This window comes from Numenius arquata, chromosome 6 (assembly GCF_964106895.1).
Source record: "Numenius arquata chromosome 6, bNumArq3.hap1.1, whole genome shotgun sequence".
NCBI lineage: Eukaryota > Metazoa > Chordata > Aves > Charadriiformes > Scolopacidae > Numenius > Numenius arquata.
The window spans coordinates 5,626,484-5,639,208 of record NC_133581.1 but is presented as its reverse complement, the minus strand read 5'-3'; the positions used below and the strand labels follow the sequence as shown (position 1 = coordinate 5,639,208).

Sequence of the window (12,725 nt, the reverse complement as noted above, 5' to 3'; positions counted from 1 at the left end):
TTTACTTTGATAAATGTCATACCAAATGGATTTTTAAATTAATTTTTAAAATCCTTCTTGATAGCTTTCCCAGTGACCTTTTATTAATACAATGTGTGAAATATATTTTGTAACGAAACAATTAAAATATAGTGCTTTGGCCATAAATCTTGTCTGTGAGATGTGTGAATGACTTTGAGATTTGGGACATCTCTCAGACTCTTACGTATAACGTCTTGGCTCTGCAGAAGTCAATAGCAAACCCCAGAGAGGTGGTGGGGCCGGGGTTGCATAGAGGCTTTTCTCTTTTCCCTTTAGCTTTAGTGGTGTTGGTGCTACTGCTTTTATAGAGGAAGTACATAAAGGAAAGGGGGTGGCAAAAAAAAAAAAAAAAAAAAAAATAATCTTCAAAGCTAGTGTTGGTCACTCTTCATAACAAGTCTGAGCAGCAGAAGGAAACCTTTTGATTCAAGTTGCTAAATGGTTTTCTCTAATTTATAGCCCTCATGGAAAAGACTTTTCCTGAGACGGTTGCATTTCAGCTGGGCGGTATTGCCTCGCATTGTGCTTTGCTGCTTTGGCAAATGCCGAGGGAGGGGAGTGATTGGGGAGGATGACGCTGCTACTGGTGCCTTGCATTTAGAGTCAGTGAGACCCTGCCCCAGCAGCCGGGTAGCAGACCAGCTTAGAAAGTGTGGGTTGGAAATTCATCCTTGAATATGCCGATAAAAACGCAGCCCTCTGTTGTGTGTAGTTGCCAAGGACTTCATGCTCTTTTTTTTTTTTTTTTCATTTCTAGGTTGCCCCCAGTGTAGGATGCTGAAGGTGAAAATGAGATTACTTTTTAAAGTATCCCCAGGTATCAGAGCGATTTAGGAAAAATGTTAAGAGTTGACAGAACAGGTATTTGCTACAAGCTGAAAATGAGCATTTTCTTAGCTGAGGGTGTGGATCGCATCTCTCTCTACTGTGTAGTTGACACTTCTGCCATGCTATTGGTTTTACAATGTGGGACAGGGTAACTATTCTCAGGACTCAGACCTTCTTGTGGCTCAAATTACCACCTGAAAACAGTCCCTTTGATCCTTCACCCCTCTAGGCTAGGCAGTTGTTATTACAGCTCTCACAGGGAAACAAGTCCCTACTCGCCTTTGTTGACAATTGAAGTCAACAAGCAGTAATAAAGAATGTTGGCCCAGACTTCACCTGAACTCATCAGGAGTAGATTTAAGGCAAGCAGACTTTAGAGATTATGTGCAAATGAGAATGCACAGGATTTACCTTTGGCCCACAGGTCATTCTCTCATCCAGCAAGCTGTATCGTAAACTACACTAAGATAAAAAAATCCCCTGCTTTTTTTACCCAAAATATTTAAATTTTCTACTCTCACCTTTAAGCTTCTTTGGGATGGCCTTTTCTGTTCATGCAATTAATTTTCAGCTTCTTTTGCTTCCCACTGGTCCATTTATGCTGTGCACGTGCTCCACTATGAACTTACCAGGGAACTGATTGTTAATCAATGCATCCCATGCCATCCCAGCATTAGAAATCGCCTTACGAGAAAGGCTCATACTTTTTGGCTGGAGCTCAGAAGCGTCATCCAGCATTTGAGAGAGGCTCTGTATAGCTGATGTAGAAGTGCTTTTATGAGGCTGCCGTTGCTCTGCACTGGCTACATTGGTTGTTAAAGGTGGGCTGCAGTTGAATGATGCCCTTTGGTTTCAGAAGTTAATGCAGCAGAGAAAACGGATAAATTCAGGCTGAGCTCAGACCTCAGCCATGCACAGGCTGGTGGAGAGAAAGTCTTCTGCAGTGGTCTCTGTTTGCCGCATGGAAGGAAGTGTGGATCACCTAGTCGTCCTGCTTGTGTAATAGGATTGAACATAATGCATTTTTTTGGGAAGTGTCTTGACTGTAGCATTTGCTCCATAGGCTGTATGCTGGTGTGATGGCATGTTGAGGTCATGGGGACTCCAGATAGTCAAGCTGTGCACAGTGTGAGCGTTGCTGAAAGCATCTCCCGTTCTTTTGTAGCATGAGCAGCTGAGCACGTGGCAAATATTGATGCTCTTTATGACTTGCAACTAGAATCACTGAAATGCCCTGGGTGGTAGCTTCTGAAAGGACGTTTAAAAAGCATCAATAGAAAATGTATCTACTTTTCTGTTTCGGCACTTGAGAGAGAATATATGCTGTATAGATAGAGTTCATAGATGTTTCAAGGATTTCATATGTGTGTGTTTAATGGAATGGATTGCCACTTTACTGAACTTAGCATCAAATCAGCTCTGTTAATTGAAAAAGATTTTTCACATTATTGCTAATGATGTGACACAGTTTTGTTAGAGATGGTGCATAAAATAGTGCTACTTGAAATGACATTAATGTATGCATTTAAATTCCTTTTTTTCCATTTACGTGCATTATTGATTTTATTTCATTGTTGAGGAGATAATGGATTTATAATTAGAATACAGTCACCGTAATCAATGATGAGATTATTAGACTTATAAATAGAACTTTAAAAGTACGATGAGGTAATTTCCCAGTGTAATGAAGGATCAATAATTAGAGGTTTGCTTTGAATCTGGAAGTAGTACTTGTAAGATTCAAGTGTGAAACACTTCTAGGCAAGTGAGTCCGTATAAATAGTTATACAAACTGGAAAATGCCTAACCACAACATCAGAGTTGACCTATTATTATTATTACTTTTGTTTGGTGCCCAACTGCTTATGAATTAACTCCTCTGGGTTTGCATAGCTGCCACTATCTCACAACTGGACAAGTTTATTCTTTTCTGATGCCTCGGTTGAAGGAAGCATTTGAAAGGTGCCGTAGGTAGGAGTCCGTTGCTGTGTTTCTGGCATTGTTGGGCAAAGATAATGTATCTACCATACAGAACCTCCCCCTTCTGTTTCTCAAAAGTGATGGTGGTAAAGGTGGGCAAGGCAGTTGGCTCTTGTAGGGGGGTTGATGGCAGTGGAAGGATGAAGAAGGAGAGAGCGTCCCTTGTGATGCTTGGCTTGGGAAGGGTCTGGGTTTCATTGATTCATGCAGAGTAGCTGTGTAGACATCCCCTTGAGTCTCACCAACTTTTCCTGATGACTCTAAAGTACACGTGGGGGCCTATGGGAATAGCACAGAAAGCTAGAAAGACTCTAGTGAAAAGATTGCATGGGTGTGATAAGAACGTAAGAAATATCCTACCGGGTCCGAGTTCCAGCCCATCTAGCCCAGAGCTGTCTCCAGCAGCAGAGCTGGAAATGTTTAGGGAGAGCTATGGAGCATGTCTGCTTTCTGCAGTCTGCTCATACTCCGCATCATAGACAGTTGGGGAAGTCTCAGGTACACATCCCTGTCTGTTCCCTTTAGTATCTGTTTCTGGACCTACTGTCCAGGAATTATTATCTAAGCCCTTTCTCATGCTGCTGCCACTCTGCTCCACAGCCTCCTGTGTCAGCACGTTCCACAAGTTCACTATCCCAGCACAAAGAAATAATCTCTTTCTTTCAGCTTAGCTGCCATCTCCATGACTTCGCAAACCCGAGTCAGGTCCCCCTCAGCAAACCAGAGTCCCAGCCTCTTTCATCTCTCTTTCTAAGGCAGTTGCTCCATCCTCTGGACCATTTGCTTGGCTCTGTCATTTCACTTACTCCACTACAACTGTCTTGAGGTGCAGGGCTAGGACTGCACCTGGTGCTTGGTATGTGGACCCCTTGCTCCTTGTTCTCAGTGCCCTGTGTTGTGATGTTCAAAATTTGTTTGGTGGTGGTTTTTTGGTGGTGTGGTGTGTTTTTTTTTTTTTTTTTTTGTTTTTTGTTTTTTTTTGTTTTGGCTGCTGCTGTATCTTTGAGTGATGATTTCAGAGGATCTGTCAACAGCCTTTAGATCTTCTGAGTTGTAACTGCCGTTTTTGAGTTCAGCATCATGTAGGTGTGGTTTAGATTGTCAAATCTCACCTAGCACTTCTTTGCCCATTGACGTTTGGGCACTTCCTCTCCACTTCTGGAGTTCCTCATCACTGGCATGACATTTGGCCACTTGAGAGAGCTTTGGGACATCTGCAGACTTGGAGATTTCACTCCAGTAATGGTGAGTCAGGACTGTGCGTCTGGGTTACAGGTTTCCACGTGGGGAGTAAATAGCAGGTCAGCAGGGATCAGCCACAGGGGGAACGGAGCAGCATCTGCACAGCTCCATCTCTAATTTGGAAGCTCAGTGTCCTTCAGCAATGATCATATGGTCAGAGCTGTCCCTGTGTTTGCAAACTTAATACAATGTTTCATGAGCTTGCCTGTAATTGAACCTTGTTCTCTTGATTTGGGTGTACTAAAGACCCAGTTTTTCATTCATGTAACAAGGGCTTGTACCTCTTCAAGCAAGATACTAGTCAATGGGTGCTTTGCGTGTGGTAGCTGTCAGGCAAATTGGTCCCAAGGGATGTCCTCTTTAAAGAAGTTATGTCTAATGTATAAGCAGTTCAAGCATGATTGAAATAGAAATTAGGTATGACAGACTCTGTCCACCTTTGCCTTTATTTGCTGACATTTATGTCAATCATTATAACAATATGATTATAATGAAATTGTAAGAACTGTAATTCTTGCCAACATGATTATTGCATTTTGTTGAATAGAGAGTAATCAAGGCACAGTGAGATTTTGGTTGAGTTGCCTGAAGTCATTGAGAATTTTTTTTTTTTTTTGTGGAGTCAGGAAGGCAACACAAGTTCTCCTGATGCAAAGGTCTGTACGTGTCCCGTGTTTTGCTGCTGCTAGAGATGCATCTGGCCTGTGGAAGTCAGTCCTAATGGAAAAGCATTTGTCTTTCTGTAGGAAACCTAATCCTAAGCTGACAGAAATTTGCATTATTATGAGCTTGTTAATGAATTGCATTGCTTGCTCATATCAGCCTCTGACAAAAAGCAGGGATTCAACTGTATATTTGTCCACTTGAATGAACAGTTCATTTTTAATTTTGATCACAATGGTAAATTAAAACACCCTGAGCAGTATACAAGTATATTTTTTGGCTTTGGAGGCTGTAACTATTGTAATATATGTCAGCAGGGAGGGCTCTGGGCAGCACTTTCTGATGCTTGCCTGGAGGCATTAGAAGAAACAGTTCCTCTAGTCCGGCTGTTTTAAACCCACTGCTTGTGGAAAGTCCCAATTTGAGAGTGTTCATGTGTAGCAGGATTTAAGTCCTTCTTGATAGACTTTTATCATGTCCTCCTGGCTTTCCAAGTGGTGGGTTTGCGTGAGCAGGTAGGAGTGGGAAGTTTCTGTCACTGGTGGTCAGATAGCTGTGAAGAGGGGGGAAAAAAAGAGACATCGCTTGCTGCTTTTTTTGGTACCACTGTCCCGAGTCGCTGAAATGTGAAGTAATTGCTTTGTTGCTGCTGGGTGGCATTTTTGTGCTACCGGAGCCCTGGCTGCAGAGACCTTCCAGCCTGGGAACATGGGCAGGCTCAAAGAAGGAATGGGCATTTCATAGATGAAGGAGGCCTGCCCAAGACCTGCCCCAAACCTTAATAGATTTCTCAGTGACCCAAGAGCATGGTTTAGGAGAGATCTTGGGCCAAGGTGAGATCAGGAGCTCCTGGTCAGAGCTGAACAAGCTGCCTCTTCTCCATCCTTGTTCTGCCAAAGGCACCAGGTCTGCATGCAGCTGGGTGCATGTGCTCTGCAGTTGAAGGATGAAGTTCTTTCTGTGCATGAAGCACAGACTGCTAGTGATTTTTGGTGGTGAAGATCTAAACCCTTAACCTGTTTCAGTAATTCAGATATTAATCCAAAAAGCAAGGGCCCTGAGGTTGTCTCTAAATCTCCTATATTACTTTCAGTCTGTGACAGCAGACGAGCCCTCCTATTTCTATTTAATTCTTCTTCTCTGTGATTTTCTCCTTCTGCCTCATCTTCAGAGATCAATGATAAGCCAGGCATTAGCAGCTCTTGTATCTGAAAACCTATTTTGGGGAAGGAATATTATGCTCTGCGTTTGATTCGCATTGAACACAAGATGCACATAAAAGTCTGAAACTACAGGTTTAGGCATTCTTGTTACCACATTGCAGCTGCAGGTTATAAAATGACTACAGTAGCCTATTGTAGTTATAAAGTTGCCCTAGTTATTTTATAATGAACCCTGGCAGAAACATAGTCAAAAGGCAGTAAAAAGTTTATCCAGAATAAGTTTCACTTCAACTTGGTGTATACTGCACAGTGTACTTTACATAAAGCTGAGCAGTGTGAGGAGGAGATATTTCACATAGAAGACGTATGCAGGACTTATCCACACTTATGGGAAGGAAGGGCTTACAGTACGAGCGTTATCCCGATAGAGATTTACGTCACGTTTGTTCCAGTTAGTGGTAGTAGGTCATAAGAGTCTTAGCATGAATCATTTAGGGGGAAAATTACTGTTTTATCATATACAAACAGTAGATTTAATATATTGCAAAATCATTAGATCAAGCAGTTTTTACAGTTTAATTGGCTGTGACGTTGCAGGCTGAAAGGGCAATAGAGTAAGTTAAAGCCAATACTCAAAATTCTGTATGCCTTCCTGCTACTCAGAAAGGAGTAAAAACAACTTTAAAAGAAAATTAAAAACCCCCACTACAGACTAAGGCTTGATCTTGCTAGAGTTTCACCTGCAGTTCACTGTTGAAGCCCTGCTGAATGCTTTCATCATGGGACCAATTTTTTAAACTAAAATAAATTGTATTGAGTTCTGACTCTGGTTACACAAATGTGTGTCAGACTTGTTGATGCTTTTGTAATTTTCTCCATTCCCTCTTCTGTGAGTCTGTTCTTGATACTTATATTTAGACATCGTATCTGATTACTTTCTGTTACAGCTCTATCCAACCTTCTGGTTTTCTTTTACCATCGCTGTGCAATGCCAGGATTGATCTATTTTTCTCTAGATTTTTATATTCCCATGTTTTTCTTGCCTGCAACCAGGCACATATTTTGCATGAGTTACAAAGGCAAAGTGACAGCCACCTAACTTGGCTTTTTTGGACCCCTGGACAAAGGTCAATGTCCAGAGAATGGAAATATTCAGGAAAGTGGAAACATTATGGCTTAGTTTTTGGCTTTGCACTTCAAACTTGTAAAGAGCTTGTTAGGATTGTAATTGTCTTTTAGATGGCAATGGTCTGGCAGTGGACTGTGTACCTGGAAATTTAACTTGTGGCCAACTTCTCTACAGTGTAATTTTGGACTAGTCTGACTTGTTTAAACCTGGGCAGATGTTTCCTACCATCTGGTCAGGGCAGGGAACATGTGTGCTGGGAATTGGCGACGGGGCAGGGGATGTCCCCGCTCTGCCCAGCACATCTCCAGTGCTCGAGGACGTTAGGTCGCCTCCATCTCTTCCTGCCTTCTCCCCCAACCTTTGGCCATCGTAACCAGGAACGACTCATGCTGCCACTGCTTGTTGTGGCCCTGCCAACCTCAGCTGCGTGTGTGGATACCACCAGCCAAAATACAGCATGTCTAGCACTGCTCTCATGTCCTCAGGATGGGTGCTGAGACGTACCAAAACTCTCCTGTCCGTGATGCAGGCACCAATATGAAACACCCAGACATAGGTCATTGCTGCATTTGCAAAATGCCTCGTGTGACATTTTCAAGCGTTGTCCTTGCTGTGCTCTTACTGGTACCAGTTGTCATGAGGCTTCAGAGAGAGTAGAGGGAAGGTGCCCTATAGAGGAGTTTTGGAAATCCTTCCTTTGAGGATTAGCTGGTTTCCAGAGGGTTAATGGCTTTTGTCCCCCAAACCATTTCTTAGAAAATGAAAACAAACATTAATCTCTGGATGTGGAGGCTTATGACACTTTAAATATTCAGTGCAGTCAGTAACACTTTATAGTGATAAGGTTATGATTTCTGTGTTTGATCATGAATGATTTATGAAAATTTAGTAAATGCTGAAGCACAGTTCCCTCTCAGCTGCAGACTGGAGTCTTCTCCCTGTGCAGACTTGCACGCTTAGAAAAGTCATGCAAAATTGCTCCCATTCCTCTAGAGAATTAGATATTCCACACACAGTCCCCAGAACAGAGAGCATGGGTTGAGATGAGCATGAAGTATTTAGTTTAAAGACAAAGCCCCCTTATCTTATTCCTATCCCTTCAGCAGCTCTAAGAGACACACACCTTAGTGTGACAAACCAGAGTGCCCAGGAGGGTCCCATTACTTGTCTTTAGTTTTCCTGCCTCAGGGCAAATGGCTCGGACTCACAAATTTCCTAATACCTGAGCCCTCCTCGTCAGCTGAGAGATGGGGCTATCTCAGGGAGAGCTGAACACAGTTCTGCTGGAAAATGCTGGCACTTTGGACGGTGCAAGCAGTCCTTGAAACGAATCCTAAACTTGGAAGAACTTGTTTTGTGCTTTTTCAGCTTTTCACCATGCAGAAAAACTAATGTTACCTCTGTGTTTAAGAATACTAATTGGGCAATTGAAGACTTAATGAAAAAGATAAGGGTTGTCTTCTGCACCAGTCTTCTGATGATTTTATCTTGCATGTCTGTCTTTACTTTTTCCCCCTTTACAAGAATAAATGCATTCTCCTTGGCTTCCCCTCATTCTCCTTTCATACGCGCACAGAACTGAGAATAAAACTTCCAAATTTACCCAGAAATTACAGTTTTGAATTTTCAAAAGTGGGAATGGCAATTTACAGACATCCAACTTAGATATGTTGATTTGGAAAGTATTTTAACCATCTGTTATCTGAAATACCGGGTTTGATTTGATTATTTCAAGTTAGATGCTATGTCTACAGTCATTAGTCTCTTTTAGAAATGTAGGTTTCTAAATGCTTGTAGAAATAAAAAAGTGATGAAAAAAGCATGCATGTTATACATTGCACATATTTTTGTTAAACGTGAATAGCTTTTACGGGAATTGATCTCTCAGAAGATGAATAGAGTGTTCACAAAGAAAAAAACTCCCGTCTGCTTAACAGATTCCAGCCAGTTCTTATAAATCTGTTACTCTTTGCTGTAAAATTCACTGGCGTTTCATGCTAACTCTACAGATTTCATCTTCAACTTTAGATTATGCCATTGTTTAGACTATGCATTAGTTAACATACAAGTGATTAGAAACAGGTTGCTGCTTCTGCCTTCTTTTTTCAATATTTTGCTTAAACGTGATTTTCTTTGTTTCGACGTCCTGTTGTCTAATATAGCCCCTGTTGATGGTGAATGGAAAAATATGTCTTGGGAATTCATCTTGACCCTGTAATTTTTAGACTGAGACAACAGTACACATGGCAGAGGGTTATGGTTGTCTTCCTGGCAGAACACGTGGGAGTATTCAAATGCTGATGTTAGCCTGCCGGTGGCTGCTGGTAGGGTTTCCTTCTCTTGCTGGCCATCGTGCCGCTGGCTGCTGTGCACGGTAACCCCTTGGCTGTGCCGTGTCCTGTGTACCAGCTCCAGAGCTTCTGGTGTAGGTTTCTTAGTCTAGAAGTTGCTAAGTCCATAGTAGGTGCTGCTTATTCTTAGCACTTTACATCAGTTCACATAACTCAGAAGTTCAGATGTCACACTCGCATCTTTCCCAGTCTGCATTGTTTTTCCCATGCCATATACGCTCCATGGATGGTATAGATCGAGACAACACATTTTTTGCTCCAATTTGTTAATGCTCAAGTACCTGCTCATATTGCTGGCATACCATCTTTTGTGCCAGTCTTGACCTCTAACAGTGCTTGGTCCCTGCCTTTTTGCCTGTATCGCTAAGTCTCCTGAGAGATCTATATTACAGAGTGAAGAGTTTTGCAGAGGGTTATTCAAAATATCCAGTTAGGCTTCTAGTGCCAGTAGCTTCTCTAGAATTAAGTTAATCTGCATAAATATTCTTCCGTGTCTCAGCCTTATGTCTCCATAAAAGTACTTTTTTCTGTAGCAGTCTATGGTAAAGCATTAGTCAGCCACTTCCTAATACTGATAATAGTATTAATCTTTAAAGAGCAGACCTTCAAAAGAGCTGGGAGCACTTTCTTCTTGTTGACTTGCTGGGAACTGGGAATTCAGCACTCAACCTGTGGGAATGAGTCCAGATGAAGCTCCAGACAGACTTTCACGCATCAGTTGAGCAGCGCTCAGTTGGCGGAGTTTTTACTTGATACCTAATAACTGGGTTGCCTCAGTTCTCGTGAGAAAAACTCTGTTTGGGTTGTCAGGGTATGAGAAAATTGAGGGTGTGTATGTAACTGGGAAGGCCTTATTACTGTGTCTGCATATCTGTAGTTGTAAAACATGATCTATGGCAGCACAAAATTTAAAATTTGGTGGCATCCCAGGAAGTACTTAATTGCGTTTCTGCTTCATTACAAGGCTGTCTCCTTTTCTGGAATTTATTTTAGCTAATTAGTTGGAAATGTCAAAGTAGTATTTCAGATGACAGAAACATCATATATTATCATACATGAAGCAATTAACTCTTTTTGACAAATATTTATTGTGGTGTCGTCTTTAATTAAATCTTCAGTACTCCTAGACATAGAGCAGGTTCTTCCGAAAAGGAGGCCTTCCCAGCACTGTCAATGAGCGTTTGACTGATGGGGCTTAATTGAACTTGGGTGCTGAAAAACTTGGTGGCCTAAGCATGAAGATAACAACATGACACAATTTCACAATACAGATGTCTGATATTTTGGCAAAATCCCAAAACAATCGCCCCCCTCCAAACTCCGTCTCCGATACCGCAGATGCATTATGCTGGAGAAGATGCATCTCCAGTCACTCCTGTTCTTCCACTGGAACGGTTTGCTGGAGAAAAAAAAACACCGTGCACTTGTGCTGCTAAGATAAATAATGCTGAAAAGCAGGGCCCGTATATATATGTTTTAAAAAATCAATCTATTTTTATTTAGTTCTTGGGGTTATTCATGTGGAAACATGTTACAAATGTGACTGTTTGGTTAGTTCCTCTTAAACAGATAGGTCTTGTAGATGATGTGCCACTGAGAAATAATTCCTGACAGTTATAACTGAACCAGATAAACAGTTCTGCCAGCTCCCAAATAACACTGTAAAACAAAAGGGTTCTGCTTATCGTTTTCCATTTCTTCATGCCTGTCAAACTATTTAACTGTGCATTACCCATCACAAAGGGTCTCTGTGTTATTCTGCTCGTCTGCTGCGGTCATGGTTTTTACCTTCTCTGTTGCAGGACCTACTGTGGTACTCTTGTCCAGCTGTATCGCTCCTCAGCCACTGCTGATCTTCACCTTTGCCCTTGCAAAGACACTCTTTGGAAATGCTGCGTGAGATTTCTCCCTGTCACGGCCATTCAGCAAGTATATTAACCTGTATATATGTTTTTATTTTTTTCAGGCAGAAACAGCACCAGAAAGTGGCCGGGATGGTCCCAATGTTCAGATCAGCTCAGGGCAGAACAACTCCGACTCCGTGGGAGCAGGCAGCTCAGCCGCCTCCCAGAGCCTGGTTGCTCCAGCCGGGGTCTCGGCAGGTACCTCAGCTGCAGCTTCGTTCTTCATAAGGTAGTTCTTCACCTTTCTGGTTTCTGTAACTTCTCATGGGTCTTCAAACAATTGTGAAGTGCTGTTGAATTTTTTCCGTGGGTAGAAGGTGTAGGGTTGCTGAGAGGTGGAGTCGGTCATGTGGTTATGACTGTGACTTTCCACTGCTACTGGGGAGCAGGGATGTGATGATGACACCCCGTTTCTCTCTCTGGAGACCTGAGCAGGAACCTCTATTGACCAAAACCCAAGAAAATGTGTGTTGGTCTTCGTTTAGTCCTTAATGGCCATTTCCACCCATAGAAAGTCTGTTATTCTTTAGGTTTCCTTGGAGCAGAAGCTGAAGTTACAAGCTTTTTTCACTCGGATCTGAATAAAGAAAAGTTAGACTTTTATTCAGTAGCGTGGCCTATATGTGCAAGTAAAAGTTTTTCCATAGTCGGTAGCAACAGTTAATACAGTTTAAGACATTCTTTTTTTAGCAGTAGCTCAGCACAATCTATTTTTTTCCATTCTTGGGTCTTATAACAAAAATGATACATTAGTTTTGTTTGTGAAATGTTTGTTGTAATTAGGAATGTTGATTAAATGCAATACGCTGTCAAGCAGATGGTATTTAAAACAACAAAATTCAGGGCTTTGTACTTGCATTCCAAACTCCTTTTTTAATTCAGAACTGAACATGTTTTGAGACAATATTGAAAAACGTATGTCTGTGAATGGCATTAAAGTCAAATTTATGCACTGAGTGAGGATCCTTGTTACCATGTAATCATGGTGGTAATTGTATTGTTTCCTTTTCCTTGATCTTTAAAACGTTTTGCACCATTAAAAAAAGACGTTTACTCTAAGTTACAATCTGACCTCAGGAGGAGCTTAACTTCCCACGTCCTGGTTTTCAGAAAAATGTAGTACAGTGAGTCTTAAGCATTGTATGGCTACATATCATGGTCTGTCTGTACGCAAGAGGTTGGGAAATTTCTGCCCCAGGAGTGGTGTGTGTACATTAGTGTTTTGTGTCTGTGGTAAGTGCTGCAGGTTTAAAGTCAACGCAGAGAAATGGTTGCTTGCAGAGGATGATTTGTTTCGTTTTAAGGTAGGTGTCTGAAATCAGTGGGAGTGGAGAGGAAAGGAAAGGGGAAAAGCTCAGACACCTTTTCTTGTCTACTTACCTAAATAAGGACAGATGAATCCTCTCCAAAGTACGTGGGCTGGACAGGAGCACAGCTTTCATTG

General features: G+C 41.8%; 1 protein-coding gene across 1 annotated transcript in view; it reads left to right on the top strand.

The window, feature by feature from the left end:
* The window catches only part of KIF26A (kinesin family member 26A), a 105,838-nt gene that overhangs the window by 45,917 nt on the left and 47,196 nt on the right, over window positions 1-12,725 (top strand). The window contains exon 5 of the mRNA XM_074148811.1: window positions 11,344-11,510. Coding sequence (XP_074004912.1) covers window positions 11,344-11,510 — 167 coding nt within the window. The remainder of the gene's footprint in view (window positions 1-11,343; window positions 11,511-12,725) is intronic.